Genomic DNA, 16,559 nt, shown 5'->3' on the forward strand with positions numbered 1-16,559 from the left:
CTGTTCTTCCAGTCTTAACTTTGTAAGAATGGTATATGCTGTTTACCCACTGGCAGCATAACAACTCTGGTGGCAGTGTTTATGAAACCTGTCATCATCGCAGTGGCAGATCCAGGGGGGGGGTGGGGAGGGGGATGGGGGGTAAGACCCCTAGGCATCCATGTCTAAAATATATTCAGTATTTAAAAAAAGTTTCAAACATGGATTCCTCAAAACATAAACATGTATGCATGCGGTTTTTCTTTACTTACTATCAATATTTTCTTGGTTCATCTCTGCATCACACAGAAAGAGCAGGATTCGAGCTCAAATTCCGTGGGAGAAGTATAATTATGAGGCAAAACCAATGAAACCTTTCTGTTGAGGTCTCTCGTCAGCTGCAACAATATTTTTCTGATCCTGTCCCACCCCAACACCCCCCCCCACCCTCACCCCTTTTCTGATCCAAACCCCCTCAATAATCATACCAATGGAATCATCGCAGCTTTCAATGAAGCTTTCAGCATGATCAAATTACCACAGATAAAGTCCAGCTAGATGAGAGATGTTCCATATATAGCCTCATTTGGTGGATATCAACTCAGTAAAAGTTATGAGCTATTATAGTGACAAGCTTGGCCCACAGAGCTACTTTCCTATCTGGTTTCTCATAAGTTTTATCATCCACAGTCTCTGCTCTGGAATACAGTGTTTCCTGTTCCTGGGAAGAGAGAAAGACATGTAATATCTCAAAACCTGCATCAACTGTTTATAGAAATACATCACCTTAAAAAAAGGGGTTATAAATGGATAATTTTGTTAATAATTAAGTAATATAAAACAGGTAACGTTCTACACTTCAAGGCAGAGTTTCATACCTATCAAATTTCAACAAATGTAGTTTATCCCCCCAACAGATCTTTTATCATTTTTAATTTTTAAGACAGATGTCTTTTTCTTGAACCATCAGTGGTTTTTATTATTATTATTATTATTATTATTATCATTATCATTATTATTATCATTATTATTATTATTATTATTATTATTATTATTATTATTATCATAAGTATTTTAGGTTACTATAACAACCATACCTGTAATTGTAATGACAACGTGTCAAAGAGGCTACGAACAAGTTGAAAGTTTATTTTCGCAAAAAGAAATTAAATTGTCCACACCCAGAGACCTAATATTTTCCAGGTATTAAATACATGTTAATGGCACAAATCATTCAGTCGACCTAACTCTTACATGCTGTTCCTATTCTTCGTTTATGGCAAAAATCATTATTTTTTATCGTACCGAACATATAGGTACTGACCAAACCCAATTAGATATTTCTTTGCCTGCATTAACAGCATAAAGACACACAGACGAGTTCCTTGGTGAAGAACATGATAGAAGTATATTTCACATTACACAAAACACATTTTTACCTACATACACCTAAGTACAGTCCACAAGTATAACAGCAACCTAACATAAACTACAGTATAGGAAACTTGATCTGTTGATCACATGGAATAATTTCTTTCATATGTAACAGATACCCTTTGGTCCCTACATGTCGGGGGGGGGGGGGGTAATCAACATTTTATTGTATCATTTTTTTTCACAAACTACCAGTTTTACTTTATGATATATATAGTACCATAACAACCACTGAGCCTGAGGAAGGAGGTGAGGAAGGGATGGGCATGGTGCTGGTGCCAAGGAAGGGCGGGTTGGGGGTGGGGGAGAGGGCTCATTGAAGTAAACAAGAGACAATTAATTGATAAATAGAAGAGACTTTTTTTTCCCCTTACTTGATGTAACTGTTGCTGAAGATTCTCATTGGTTGTTAAGATAGCTAATTGGCTCTCCAGATCCCTGCTGACTGACCTATGACCTGAAAATAAAAAAAAAAAAATAAAAAAATAGGATTAAAATGAGAGAGCACAGCATTGATGGTTTCAATCTCATTTTCAAACGTCATAGCTGGTTGTCAACTCGCAGGCCAACTTGCTGATGATTTCCGCTGCTCAGACCAACTCTTTTTTGCTTATCAAGATTATAGCCCAGTAAAACCTGTCTGCTTCTTATTAACTTCATAAACAAAATCAAACCAAAATTTCTTCCCAAGCATGGTTTCAACATCATTTGACCTTGAAAAAAAGCTACATTAGTTAATGCATAGTAAACATGTTATTTCCAGCTAAACAAGCCTTGATTTGCCTCACGAGTATTGTGTGTCTTCTGAGGACCTCTGACCTGATGGAATTTTATATGCTAGACCAGGGCTTGAATGAACGATCAAGAGGGGTATAGGCAACATGTTAAAGGGTGTGAAGACCCGCGCAAAAAGAAACGTCTAATGCCGGTAATCTGACCTAGTTTCAAATGAGGTGTAACAGAAGTGTTAGACACCACCATCGATCCCAGAAAATACACACACACAGCTTACTACCATCTGTAATTAGACACTAGTGTACAGTCAGTACATACAGCTGCAGTCAATGGACATCTCAGGTCCAGCTAAAGATAACAAGGTATCACGTTTCATTACTGTTCTGTCTGCATTTTGTAGCCACACGAACAAAACGTCACTTGCAAGCAATGGAAAGTTAACTTTTTCAGATGGCCGCACGCGGTTTGGGGTGATTCTTCAATGCCTTTAATGACAAGGTTAGCATTAGCCTAAGTTGGATTTTCTGTGAAATGACATAACAATGCAGCAAATTTAAAGACTTTGATAAATTTCACAAAGGCTTTTTCCAAAGTGAGAAAAACCGCCTTACAGAAATGACAGACAACAGGAACGATTCATAAGACCATTCGTAAAACTCTTAACTCCATGAAAGCTGTTTTCTGGCGCATATATCACTCAAATTTTGGACACTCTTTGAACCCTGATTTAGTTTTATAACAACGGTCTGAGAATCGAGATAATTATGAGTGCATCTACGTGTGCGGAAACCCGATGATAAAACAGACACGACAGCGGTTTCCATTGGCAACAGATGGTTTTCAGATTTGTTAGTGGTAATGGCACCAATGACATATTCCTGTGCTAGACTATGAAATCCAGCCACTTTAACTGATGAGACTCCCTTGAGACTATGACGCCAGGGTATTACCTCAAAAACTAAAAATCTAAAATATACTTAAGCTGGAACCGACGAAAATTATAATGATGTTCTGTGTATTATAGCAACAACATAAAATTGTAAATTTAAGTGAATTACCAAAGTTTGGGGATCCAATTAATGAAAGAGAAGGTAAACTCTGACCAGGAAGATAATACCATAGACCTAAAAAAATAGAAAGAAAAGAAAATATCCATAAAATGTTGTTAATTATATTATGTATCTCTTCAGTAACCTAATATGTAATACAATGTTTTCATTCTTCTTAGCACAGAAAGTGATCAATTGAAAAAGACAAAAAAAAAAAAACCTTGATGAAGGCCAGACTTCTGCCCCCCCACCCCCCAAACTTTAATAGCCACTGCAAAAGAATACTAAATCTGTGAAATATGAGAAGTGAAATTCAACATAAACTAAAAATCGCTGTCTATTAAAAATGAATTTCAATAGTCATCTCAATTAATAACTTAACAGGCCATTCAATTTATCGAGGTATAATTTGTGCGTTTCACTTCAATTTTATAAGTCCTACTGCTATTATCTGCTTCATAAGAAGCTAAAGGAATATTGTATTACAGGAATGAAATTGAGCTGGCTGCTGTAAATACCTTTGGCATGGAACGTCCAGCCGTCTCGGTAATATTCGTGCATTCCTATTCTTTCCTGGAGTTTTCTCCGGCAGACTGCTTGATAAAATTTCTTAGCGATGTAGGTGTAAGAGTCGGGTATGTAACCAGAAATACCCGAGGCGCCGTAAAACCCATTAACCTTCGACAAACCAAATATCGAAATGATTTTGTGTGGATGGATTTACATTGCTGGTAGATTCTCTATTAGTTGTGACCTTCTCTAGTTCAGTGTTGCAAGAATAGTCAAAGACATCTGACACATAATTACTGCACATCATTTCAAGCAAGAAAACCGTGTTAATGATTAGGGATTATTGGGGGTCCGGGAAAGAAAACTTAAAATAAAAAGATTGGTCATAGAAATATGCCAATTAAAATAACAGAATTTCCAAAATTGCAACCAAAATGGAAAAAGTTTGATTACCTGAGGAGATGCAAGTAATATTTCGCACTTTGCCCTCGACCTGAGTATTATTGCTTTATATTGCTGAGTGAGGTTGAAATATCCCGAGGCCAGGTGCAGTCTGCTGCCCTCATCCAGATTCTCCAATATTCCCGCTGTAACCTTCTGGTCCACGCATATACCCAGTGGACCCATCTGAACAAGGGGGTAAATCCAAGTGTCCACTTTCCTCCGCCCGATGTTTGGAAGAATTTCTCCAGTTTCACGATTGCTTTGATTGCAATTCAGTTCGTTATCACTGTTCGATTCGCTCGAATCCTTGAAATCCTTGGAATCATCCGAATTTTTAGTCCTCTTATCTGTCTCCATTGCAATACCAGGCATGGATTTCTCCATTTCATGGGAGGTGGTATTAATACTACCCCCCTGTGAACAACTTTCCTCTGAATCAATATTTCCTGCTTCTTTCAAATATGCGTTTTTACTGTTATCTTCTAAAGTTTCCGTTCCCTGACTAAATTTTTCAGACGTCCTGCTCCACCCATCGGGTGTTATGACAGATTCGATTCTAGCTTTAGCACGTTCTCTGAACTCTTTCTCATCTCCTAAAAATTAAACAAAATTAAAAAGACACAAATGCATTTAAAAAAAAATATATGTAAGAACAAAATGAGGTACTTGTTTGGAAAAAAGGTCATACTTTTTGAAAACACGACCAATGACATCTAATGGAAATTCTTTCAAATAATTCCTTGCGATAACCAAAGATTTTTTATTCGAAGAATGAAAGCCCTTACTTTCTGCTTTCAAAATAGATTATGTTAGCAACTGATGAAGAGAAAACTGACAAAATTGTCACCTATCTATTAATTTTACCGAGCATGAATTAAAATGCTGCGAAGATCATTTCTTTTTTGGAATTTTCGGCGACAAACTTTGTCATGTAAAGGTTAACTATACTGGTCTATACCAGCAATTATTTGCCAGTTTCCTACAGAACACATTCAACGAAGCCGGTGAAATGCAATCCAAACTTGCAATGATATTTTCCTTTACGATTTCTATTGAGGGCGGACAGGATTGATCCTTAGCTCTACAAATTATCACAGTTTATGTGGTTGTCCCATATTTTATCAATTGCCTTGTCATTTACCTTGACTAACTTTCTCTATCATTCTCTACTTATACCTCATTTACATTTCCTTCTATATTTAGTTATCAAATGCAACAACAAGAATTTCACTCAGTGGCGTAGCTAGGGGTATTGGTCAGGAGGGGCGAGAATGGCCTGTAGGGGCGCTTCAACACTATCTAAGCGGAGCGCCACCACAGGTTGGCGCGGAGAGTACAGACATTTTTTGAGTAAAGATACTTCCTAGATCGCCGGAAATGACCCTTTCCGGGTAAGACAAAGAATAAATAGGTATCATCGCCATTTGTGACAACTTGGAAGTTTATATGGGCGTTGAAAGTACATGCGCTTCATCACAATCCCTGTGGTAAAGACCGCGGTTAGAGCATTTTGTAAGTAAATTACACCAACAAAATGTGGCAAATGTCAATAGGTAGATGAGAGCGCAATAAAAAAGTCAATAATCGGGAATAAGTAAAAAGTGGTAAAAAGCTGAAAAGGGCGCCAGCAGTCCATTTGAGTCCGTTAGGGGGGGCATCCGCCCCCCCTGACTGTATGGACGCTCCGCCACTGATTTCACAACGATCTTAATACCTTCATACGGATGTATGCCAAAGTCTTTGTCGACAGTGAGACTGTTGTCGGCATGAAGTTGAAACGAAAAGCTACAGATCGCTTTTACGAGCAACTCGTAGAACGAGACTAGGTGAGGGCAGGCGTCAATCCTGATGTATCTGTCTTGTCGATTGGTGAAGTAAGCATCACTGAGATTGGCCCTGACGGAGAATAAATATTATGAGATATTTAATGAGAAATATGATGAATTAAAATTAAAAAATAAGAAATTGAAAGGATGAGCATCAATGGATGATTATATAAATAAAAATGATAAAACATTTAAAATTAAATGACAAGGTACTGATTTAATTTTAAAGTAGAAAATTTATTGTGTTACTCATGAATAGTTTAAAGAGCAAGGAGTGGGGATGAAGGGGGAGAGGGAGGTGGGTGGGAGGGGATAAAATTGTTCATCCCTCTCTTCCATTCTTAACCCTTCCAGTAGACTTCTATGAACTGACAAATGTAAAACATCCCATATATTGTGTTGGAAGAAGAAATGACTAATTTGTCTGTAAAATGTAGGGAAATGGGATAAAAAGAGTTTTTCATAAATTTACAATTATGCAATAGATTAGAGCATTTGGTTTGCACACTTTATATTTAGGCCAAAGATGTCGTTTTTTTCTTCTTCTTTGCAGAAAAACAACTCACCCACTAGTGACAAAAGTGTCGTCAAAAATGTACACTTTGAGGTGGGAGAGACCAACGACCTCGTTGTATCTCTCGGGAATGAGCCTCTTCAGGATCCCCCGCAGATCAGGAGTGTGATAGAGGGCGATGTTCACCCTGCCGGGGAACTGTCTCAGGAGCGGCAACAGCATCGTCCGTGAGTTATGCTGCCCTCTGGAGCCTCGTGTGCAGTCTATTAGAATAGTTACCTCCAGATCAGGCGAGTCTAACAAAGCCTCTTGCATTGCAACGACCTGTGATGAAATCGATCCAATATGCCTGTCTGTTTGCACTGCAATGTGATGTTTCCCACCTTGCATCACCCCTCCACCCCCACCCCCCCAAAAAAAATCTCCAGATCTATATCTCTCTGTTTCTGTTCATTTTTAACTAAAAATCAAATATTTTCTAATCAACTCTTCTCTCAGCAACGATACTGGAATCTAATCAAACCATAGACTAACAAGAGCATCAGCTTTTCTTAGTGCACCAGTAGTAAACTTGATCCAATATAATGCATGCTTGTACTACTATATGATCCCCCTTCATCCTCCCCCATTGCCACATCTCTCCATCTTTCTCTCACATTTACAGATCAAAAATGTTCCACAAACTGAGTCTAAGTCGTTCAACTCGTCACTGAGAGATGGCAGTTGCAACGAAACGTACGATTGCATGTCCAAATCTATTGGGGTATTAGGGGTGTGGCCTATTACTGGTAAAGTTAGATTAAATAATATGTAATTACATTTCAGCTGAAAGTACTATAATATTACATTAAATCAATTCAAACTGCCCTCCCTACCCTCACCGCCCATTGTCAACCCCACTCCTATCCTCCCTTTGGCAAAATGCTGAAAATGCCTCTGAAATCATTAATTAATATCATCTTTAAAAGGCTAATAGCAGGAATGATTTACTAGCTATTGCAAAGCAAAAGCACCAAATTATTTATGCAAATCAAGAGCTGTGAAGCAGTTTTTGCTACTTGTAAGAATCTTCCCTTTTTGTAGCATTTTTATTTAAAAACAATGTTTCCAAATCTCAGAATTGGTATAATACTGGTGATTATTCCCAGATAATAAACTACAAGTTTCTCAAACTTCTATCTATATATATTTACCAGCTCTTGTTCCATTGCTCCTGTACCGAGATAAAGAGAGGCAAGCACCAGACGCTTCTTGGATCTTCTGATTAAGGACTAGAATAAAAGAGAAGGAGATTAATTAGATCATTTAAGTCATATCTTGCTAAGAACTATATATGCAAATGAAAACTAACTGGGAAATTTAAACAATGAAAAAATGGCAGCTTTCTGGGGTGAATGAAATGAAACTGTAGAGTGAACCGTGTTTATACACTATGCAAGTTACTTTGGCATCTGACTGGCGCCCCCGGCACCAACTTTATATACAGGGATATACAGTTGGTAGAGCACTGGCCTTGTAACCAAGAGGTCAGAGGTCACTGGATTGAATCCCATTCTAGCCATAAATGTCTTTGCTCTTCTTCGTTACTAAGAACGAATGCAAAACTACGCACCTGAAAGAAATATTCTCCACGCCCCACGTTTCTAACTAGGAGTGCACCCACTAGATTCTAGCTTCTGCTAGGTGGATGGGAGGGAGTGGATCAAGTGGGAAGACAAGGCAGCTGCCCCCCAACTTTAAAAAGGCAAGGGTGGGGGGGGGACCGAGTGCATTTTCCCCCACTTCCCGAACTAATGTTGCACTAGGTGATTCAGTTGCATCTATTGCAAAATTAGCAAAGGTAGTGCCAAGCAATCAAATGGTCAGTTCCCTGTTTTGTTTTATAGCCTCGTTATATATTTTAAACTTTCTCTCAAACTTGCCATAAATTTAAGAAATGATCAAAACATTTCATCACGTATGCAATATCACATTTTTCAATACAAAGTCAAAATGTGAGAAAACCATAATCTCCAAAATTGTCAAAATGCAATGTCAAAATTTCAAGATACTGTAAAGCAATCAAACTTTCAAGGAAAAGTTCCAAATATCAACAGGATAGTGAAAATTTTAAGCATGAAATAAAAAATGTTAAACTTCACAGAATGATTCAAAATTCCCACTTTGAAATTTTGACTTTTCATACAAACATTTGACTATATGTGTAAAATTTCAACCTTTCATACGAAAGTAGTACACCAAAAACATTAATAGACAAAATTTGAGAAGAAATAATGCAAATATAAGATCAAAAGTACAGACTTCAATAAAACAACTTGACAATTTGAGGAAATAGTTACAATTTCAAGATAACGGTCGAAAGTTTCAGATAAAAGGTCTAAATTTCAAAATCAATAAGTTTAAGAACAAAAAAAAAAGGTGGAACTTTGAGAAGAAAGGCTGAAATGCCTGATGTTTAACTTGGGTTATCTTCAAAACTAATATTCTTCTAGGATAAATCCACTAAGCTTGTTGGTTTTCTGCCCCTTCACTACCCCTTATCCCCCCGGCCCACCCTTTTGCCAACTCCCAATACCATTACAGACTCACCTTGACTGTGTTGAAGTAACTAGATGGACCAGCTAATATTGAAACAGTATCACCAGAGATTCCAAAGACTGGAGCTTGACTATTCATCCATCTAAACTTCTCCTTCAGTATAACAGGATCCACTGCAGGCTTAGTGTAGGTATGATCACTTCTACTAGTTGATACACTTGATTTGCTGGGATGCAGACTGCCTCTGCTCAATGTTGCGCACAATCTAACAGAGAGAATAAATTGCAGACTTTGCTTCCGTTTTTTTTTGGTGATGTTCTTAAAATTGCGTGAAGCGTTTATCAGAAATTGGAATGTCCTATATTATACTTGATCATTGATTAAAGTCCTTGATTAAAGTACAGTTTGTTCAATAGAAAGCAATGTTAGAAGCACAGTTCACGTGTCCTGCCTTAATCAGTCTGGTGAAATTTTGGCCGTGCCTTATACAAGATAGGACTCGGCCACATCAGGGGCGATTTGTGCAGTACCACACCAAGGCCTAACTTTTTTACGCCTACCATATCCCTTACGCAATACGGGCCATTGGCAGGCAACTAGTAAGATCCCATTTTGCGAGAATACTTCGATCGACGTTTTCTAGCGAATGGAGTTAAACATTGCATTTTTCAAGGTGGCATTCATTTACTGAGGCTCAAATTTTAAGTAGACGATTAATCGTTTAATCATTCAAAATCTGTACTTACGGGGCAAAACGTGGGATAGATCGCAGCATTCTTCGCCATCTCAACATGGGCGCAGCCATTTTTGTATTTTTGTAAATGAGGGGGCGGTATACAGAAATAAGAAATAATATACGTTATTAGTGCTCGTTGATCAACATGGCTGCCGTCTGCAGAATCAGAACCGTGCTCCAAAAAGCTGCTGCCTTACAGCGTCTGACTTCAGTAGTCGTCAAAACAGCACCTCGATGTTCAAGTACATTAGTCAACAACAGACCATACCATAGCTTCAACTGCATCAAGCCTTTAGACGTAATGAATGAATCAAAAACTTTACATTAGGCCGTACATGTGAATTTCATAACGTTAGGCTGCGTGCTCTCTGCATGCATTATTGCGTAGGCCTAGTCTTGTGTTGTAATTGTGGGGGTGTACGTTTCGGCGTCCAGTACTGTGCTTACCAACACTATACATTTGCCATCAGTCCCTGTAAACTTGCTTCACCGTAGTTAGTAGTGAAATTAAAATTTGTAAGGCCGTGGCTATTCTTACGACTAGTCGTAACAATTATTTATAAACTAGTCTTACGACAAAGACAAAGGCGAATTCAAGCGCAGTAAAGTAAATAAAGCAACTGCGCATGTAGTAGGGGTAACCCTAACCCTAAACATAACCCTAAACCTCAATCCTAACTCTAACCCTAACCGGAAATTATTGTTACTCCTCGTCGTAAAAATAGTACTCCTGGTCATCAAATAGCAACTGCGCATGCGTAGTCGGAAATTATTCTTACAACTAGTCATAAGAATAGCCACTTTGAATTTGTAAACCACTTTGCACGAATCCCAACTTTATATCTTTACAGCCTCAACAAAATGGGAATGAAATCGATACAATCCAAACCTGAAATTTCCTAGGCCTAGTACCTAACTTAGGCTAGGCCTGCATTAATTTAGGATAAAGTATATACTGAGTGATTGTGAATGAACGAAACGTCAGTTTTCTATATTTAGGACCCTATATCACCCAGTACGTAGTATGAATTATGTTTTGACTCAGGACATTTACAGTTATAAATCTCACTCTGGTGAAATTTGATCTAAGCTGGCGTCAAAGTTACCATGTAGCATATAGCTCTACAGCCCTTCCACAACTTGCTCACCTTTATTTAAACAATAGAAGCTGGATGGGTTCCACAAGGGACTGATTGTTGAACAATTGGATCACATTTTCAGTCGAATTCTCATTGTATTGGGAAGAATTTTACATATTGACTTTGCAGGACACAATGCTTTATTTATATTAAGGTTTAAACTAGTCATATAGGCGTATGACATTTTGTGAATATGGTGATAGAAAAACACATTTTGATATGAAATTTACATTCAAATGCTTCTATTTTTCATTTTACTTTCAGGTTGTAAGACCATCCGTTGCAGTCACATGCCTAAGGCACTATGCAGATCTTCCACAGTTGACATTTGACCAGATAGAAGCAAGGACACTAAACCTTTTGAAATTATTTGACAAAGTTGATCCAGATAAGGTGAGACATTGTTGCTGATTTAGGGAAGCTTCTGATTTATGTTCTGTCTAAATCACTGATGGATTACCAACCCTGGCTTAATTTTCTTTAAAGAATTGCTCCTCAATTTGGTATCTAGGTGAAAGCTCATTTAAGGTAGGGTTGGGCGATATATCGAAAATTATTATTATCGCGATAATTTTTTTTCAAGACGATATTTTTTGAGGATTGAACAAATGACGATAATTTCTTGTGAAAGAAATTTGAAATAGATGTAGAAAAAAAAATTCTCCGTTTTATGTGTAAATGTTATTCTAGCATTCCATGGTTAAGACAGTTGAAAAGAAATATTTTCTCAACTTCATTTACTGACTTTTGAACTTCGTAAAAACCCGTTCTTTACAACATTGACTGTATAGAGAACAAAACTCTGAAAATCAGTAGAGAAATTACCAATTGTGTACGAAAAGTAAGTTGGTACACCTTTCTAATTTTACGAAAGATCGAGCAAAATACTTTCGAAAAATTCACGCGAAACTGGCATATCGTACTAAATGCAACAAGTGTCATGTAAACAAGGCTCTAGTACACCCATTTATGAATAAACCAGAAGACCACACATATGGTGTAAAGCGGGGGAAAGAAAGTATTTTCTAGAATTTCCAAAAAAAATAATAATAATAATATCCTACCATAGTTAAGTGTATAGTAAATAGCCTAACCACTTTGTCGGTTACGGATCTCACGTAACAACAAAAACACAACTAATTGTATTTTGCGAAGTTGACGATTTCTACAAGGCCATGGAAACAATATTTAGCATTAAGTTAATCACGCCTGGTGGCCTAAAACATGGAATTACAAGGATTACTTTCATAAAGATGGCCATACTGTAGCTATTGGGGCCTTGATATCGTGCTATGTATGTATGGTATAGACTGTGCCTCGTGTATAAGGGGAAATAGATTGTTTTGTTCATGCGGAGGAGTCGGTTGGCTTGAGGTGTTTTACTTACCTTAATGTTACGGGGATATTTACCTACTTTCCTTGAACGTCTAAGATAATATTTCAGCATAACTTTACGGATCCTTTACTGACTGACCTAATTAATTCTAGAGTGGAACCAAAAAAGTTTACTCCATGAAAAGTTTTTTGGAACCGTGCCAAAAATGTTAATAAACAGGTGTTAGACAGGGGGGTTGTTTTGCAAGGTACTGTACCTGAGAAAATTTGAAGCACATTGTAGCCTACCGTGATATTTAAGTACGGTTAAACACTGCAGTTGTAAACTGATTGTTAGGCAGTCTAGAAACGGGGCTTTGCCGAACGTAGTTTGTTTCATAATATCGACAGTTTTGTAAGTTAAACTTTATAAAGATTGTAAGACATATTAATTCTCTATTCATTTTATCACATAATATAGCTACTCTAACTTGTCATTTTACAACTTTCATCAGTTTCGTGACAATTTAAATTCATAAAGTTAGTCAGTATTTTGAATCCTCAATTGCGAATTTTTTTATCGCCAGACACGCAAAAATGCTTAACTTTTCCGGGGGCCTTCGCCCCTGGACCCCCACAAGGGGTTCCACCCCTTGACTCCAACGGGGCTCTAAGGCGGGCCCTGAACCCCACGCCATTATGCTCGGTGTGTTTGCTGCGCAAAAACACCGGTGGGAAATCGGCAGTTGTTTTTAGTGTGTTCGCGAACACACTAAAAACAACAAGAAAAAATTATCGTAATTATCGAAATATCGCGATAATTTTTGAACTATTTATCGTGACATTAAAAAGCAAATATCGCCCAACCCTAATTTAAGGTTTGCAGAAGTCAAGCCCTATGAAATTTCAAAAAGGTCAGGGTGCAATGAAGATGTGAATCTTATGGTGACATATGTAGTAGAACCGCCATGCTGTTTTAGGTCAAGGTCAAAGTTCGGTTTAGTTAACATGCGGTGTGAACTTCAGCCAGGGTTTGCTTGCAAACTATTCTTGTGCTGCATATGTAATGTATTTAAAGCCATATGACCGCTGGAAGGGGGTCCCCTGTGGTTTCAATATCCTGTCTATGTTTGGTTCAGTGTTTTTACATGTCCAGAATTCTTCTAATTATTATGATTGGCATAAAGTGCTGGTTGTAGTGTTCTGCAAGTGCCGGTTGTCATTATTATCACACTGAATATCAAGACCTGATCTAAAAGCTTTTAGGCCACTGTCAAGCTCTGCAAGCATAAACATTACCATGTCTCAACTTCTCAAAGTTAGCAATCTGTGAACTTTTTACCCTTACGGAACAAACCAACTTTTAAGTGCTTTGTGGTCATATATTGGAATGACCAATAGTAAAGAATTTCTTGCAAATGTGACAAGCTACTTTCATATATTCACTGATAACAAATTTTCAGCTGTAACTTTAAGTACTAGGGATGTTTAAACTGAAGTATTCACGTTGGGCAAAAATGAATCGATGTTAATTTCATCTTGGAGAATTCACTAATGATTGCTGTCATAAGCATGTTGCCTGATTTGACATCTATCAACGATTGCTCAAATTTCATGTCGTCAAACTCAAATTGTGAATGAAACTGCAGAAGAAGGAATGAAAAAGAAGGAAAAACCTGTCAACTCTTGAAACTTTTGTAAATTTTACTTTCCACAGGTCACAGTCAGCAGTCACTTCATCGATGACATGGGTCTTGATAGTTTAGACGTTGTAGAAATTGTAATGGCAATTGAAGATGAGTTTGGTAAGTGCCTCTCCTCCCTTTGTGATAAATCACATTTGATACAGTAGGTGTTGATGTTGTGATGGACAAATTTCAAAAAGCACCTATTTGGTTAAACTCTGGCATGCTGTTTAAAAATCAGAGAAATGCACTTACCATGGACAACTGCTATGCCTCAGTGAGCTTTTAAGTATATTATCAATTGAATTAAACAAAGTTGATCACCTGTGAATGTACTTCAGACAGCTATTGTATTGCAGTGTGAGGTTATTTCGCAAAAATTTAAATGAAATGAATGAACAAGGGAAGTTTGAAGTAGTACATTCAAAGACATGTCAGTTTCCAATTGACACTGTACATTTCAAGGGGTTTACCATATGTCATCGATAAACTTTCAAGTGTACATTTTAGATCTGTTTCTATCTCTCCGGTAAATCATGTCTGCCCTATGGTTCAAGATGTTGCCAGCAATGTGATTCGCCCTTGTCCATTTGCATCCTCCACGAGAAAAGACAAATTACTAAATAAATATTAACAGTGAAATAATTTCAACTATTCCTTTTCGCAGGAGTTGAGATAAACGACGAAGAAGCGGAAAAGATCTTGACAGTGAAAGACGCAATCGAGCTGCTGGGAGACAAATTTGACGTCGTTGAATGACCTCGAGAAACCCTAAATGCAGTCGATCGCTTTAGTCCGGTAGTCTCTACAAAGGGTGTTATATGTTACCATGGTGACGGCGTGTCATGCTATGATTTTCCTACCATCATAAAACCTGATAGATCACATAAACGTTCTGATGCGGTAATCGTTTCATTTCACTTCTGTTGGAATGTAGGAGTAGAACAAGATGTAACCAAAGGAATGTAATTAATGACTTGTTGTATTACTCTTTGTTTGGTTTGTGGCATTATTATTGTTATCCAGTCATATTAAACAGTTTGTGCAGTGTCAAGTAGGTTCTCCAATAGTAGTATAGACTCATGCCTGCTGACTGCCCCCACCCACCCCACTCTCCCCTCCCTCCCTCTCTCCCTCCTTTCCACTCCCCCACTGGTGGGGCTTCTGTGCCAAACAAAGATATTTTGAACTTCACAGAATGATTCGAATTTCCCACTCTGAAAGTTTGACATTTCATACCAACATTTGACGTTGAGATGTTCTCCTTGAAACATCTCTGATGCAATGGTTTGCATAATAATCATATAATGTCATTCATGAATCATTGATTGTTTCCATTCTGGGAGTTCTAAGTTATGTTTTGAGGTTAATGAATTTTGCTTACCATTTAATATTGAAAATACTGGAAATAACGCGTTTACAGAAACTGTCATATATCTTTGAATTTGTGTAGCAGTCTCAGCCAGTCTGGCCAATCTTTATAACATTTTGCTCTGCTCAATCTGCCAAAATTCATATCCAGCTACCGATCTCAATGTAGTTCAGGCGATTTACTTGACCATTGAATTGTAGCAAAGATATAACACACAAACGTTAAATTTTCCTCGCTCCGAATTGCTATCAATAGCCATTTGGATATTGCAGAGGTTGATCATCTTTCATTTTGGAACAATAAACAATTTTTATAATGAATTCAATCATATGCTTGGACAGTGATATACTAAGTTCAAAATCTACTAGGTTCTTAAACTTTAGAACCAGGTCAAAAGCGAATCATATGATTGGCATTTTGTCGCCATTCAAAAACAGTAAACAAGCTTCTTTTACTTTGTCAGAAGATCTGCCAAGGGTAAATAATTTTTCAAGATTTTCTGAAACTTTGTTGTGATCTGTTTAGATATTGGTAAAGCATGTTATTAACAGTTCTCAATATCATAATAAGGGGTTAATCAACGGTCTAGCGTGCGTTACTCACAGGATTAATGCACGATCGGGGGATAATGCAAGCGATGCACGAGGGCGGAGCCCGAGTGCATCCAGCGATAGCATTAACACCCGGAGTGCATTAATCATGTGAGTAACGCACGCTAGACCGTTGATTAACCCCGTTCATTCATACATTACCATTTGTGTGGGGAAAAAATCATAAAACAAAACATTTTTGGTTACATATAACCAAAGATTTATTAAAGTGATGCCCCGTAATTTGACCGTGCGTTACTCACAGGATTAACCACGGTCAGCTGACCTGAATGGACCAATAGGATTTAGGAATCTTTACTAAGTATGAATGAACATTCATTAATCTTTTTAAGCAAAAGTGAAAGGGGGTGGGGCTGGGGTGGGGGACACTTACCATTCTCAAGATTGTAGTCAGTTAACCATAAATATGTATGAACCATTTGCTTTTGAATGATTTAAAGATTATTGTAAGCACTGATGGCTATTCAAAGTAGATTTGTACATGTAAGACACTTGTATAATTTTTAATTGTCCATCATGGCCTCCCATGTAACATTCGTGGCAAAACCATGAGCATGAATGCGCGCACCCTTTTGTGGATTCAGTAAACCTTTACAGTTTGTAAGTTTGCATCATTCAATGTTTGAAGTCTATTTCGGCAATTTCAAAATAAATTATATGTTGCCATACATGG

At 37.6% G+C, this 16,559-nt stretch overlaps 2 protein-coding genes across 2 annotated transcripts; one reads left to right on the forward strand and one right to left on the reverse strand.

The window, feature by feature from the left end:
• Nucleotides 1-429: 429 nt before the first annotated feature.
• LOC139960172 (CDP-diacylglycerol--glycerol-3-phosphate 3-phosphatidyltransferase, mitochondrial-like) lies at nucleotides 430-9,913 on the reverse strand. The gene is made up of 10 exons (XM_071958336.1): nucleotides 9,776-9,913; nucleotides 9,081-9,294; nucleotides 7,685-7,762; nucleotides 6,544-6,815; nucleotides 5,866-6,047; nucleotides 4,161-4,744; nucleotides 3,716-3,875; nucleotides 3,207-3,272; nucleotides 1,788-1,870; nucleotides 430-700 (listed from the first exon to the last, which is right to left on the reverse strand). The coding sequence occupies exons 1-10, from the start codon at nucleotides 9,832-9,834 to the stop codon at nucleotides 581-583; spliced, it is 1,818 nt and encodes a 605-aa protein (XP_071814437.1). The 5' UTR covers nucleotides 9,835-9,913; the 3' UTR covers nucleotides 430-580.
• On the forward strand, nucleotides 9,876-16,559 carry LOC139960173 (acyl carrier protein-like). Its single transcript, XM_071958337.1, has 4 exons — nucleotides 9,876-10,063; nucleotides 11,169-11,297; nucleotides 13,936-14,023; nucleotides 14,571-16,559. Exons 1-4 carry the CDS (start codon nucleotides 9,911-9,913, stop codon nucleotides 14,660-14,662), a joined length of 462 nt encoding a protein of 153 aa, XP_071814438.1. The 5' UTR covers nucleotides 9,876-9,910; the 3' UTR covers nucleotides 14,663-16,559.

The sequence above is a fragment of the Apostichopus japonicus genome, chromosome 19, assembly GCF_037975245.1.
Source record: "Apostichopus japonicus isolate 1M-3 chromosome 19, ASM3797524v1, whole genome shotgun sequence".
Classification (NCBI taxonomy): domain Eukaryota; kingdom Metazoa; phylum Echinodermata; class Holothuroidea; order Aspidochirotida; family Stichopodidae; genus Apostichopus; species Apostichopus japonicus.

Excerpts from the sequence above, each read along its gene's own strand:
- LOC139960173 (XM_071958337.1), top strand. The coding sequence starts at position 9,911 with ATGGCTGCCGTCTGCAGAATCAGAACCGTGCTCCAAAAAGCTGCTGCC. Across the intron at positions 11,298-13,935 it reads ACAAAGTTGATCCAGATAAG|GTCACAGTCAGCAGTCACTT; the intron begins GTGAGACATTGT and ends TACTTTCCACAG. Across the intron at positions 14,024-14,570 it reads GGCAATTGAAGATGAGTTTG|GAGTTGAGATAAACGACGAA; the intron begins GTAAGTGCCTCT and ends TCCTTTTCGCAG.
- LOC139960172 (XM_071958336.1), bottom strand. The coding sequence starts at position 9,834 with ATGGCTGCGCCCATGTTGAGATGGCGAAGAATGCTGCGATCTATCCCA. Across the intron at positions 6,816-7,684 it reads GAGCAATGGAACAAGAGCTG|GTCGTTGCAATGCAAGAGGC; the intron begins GTAAATATATAT and ends ATTTCATCACAG. Across the intron at positions 3,876-4,160 it reads TATTACTTGCATCTCCTCAG|GTTAATGGGTTTTACGGCGC; the intron begins GTAATCAAACTT and ends GGTTTGTCGAAG.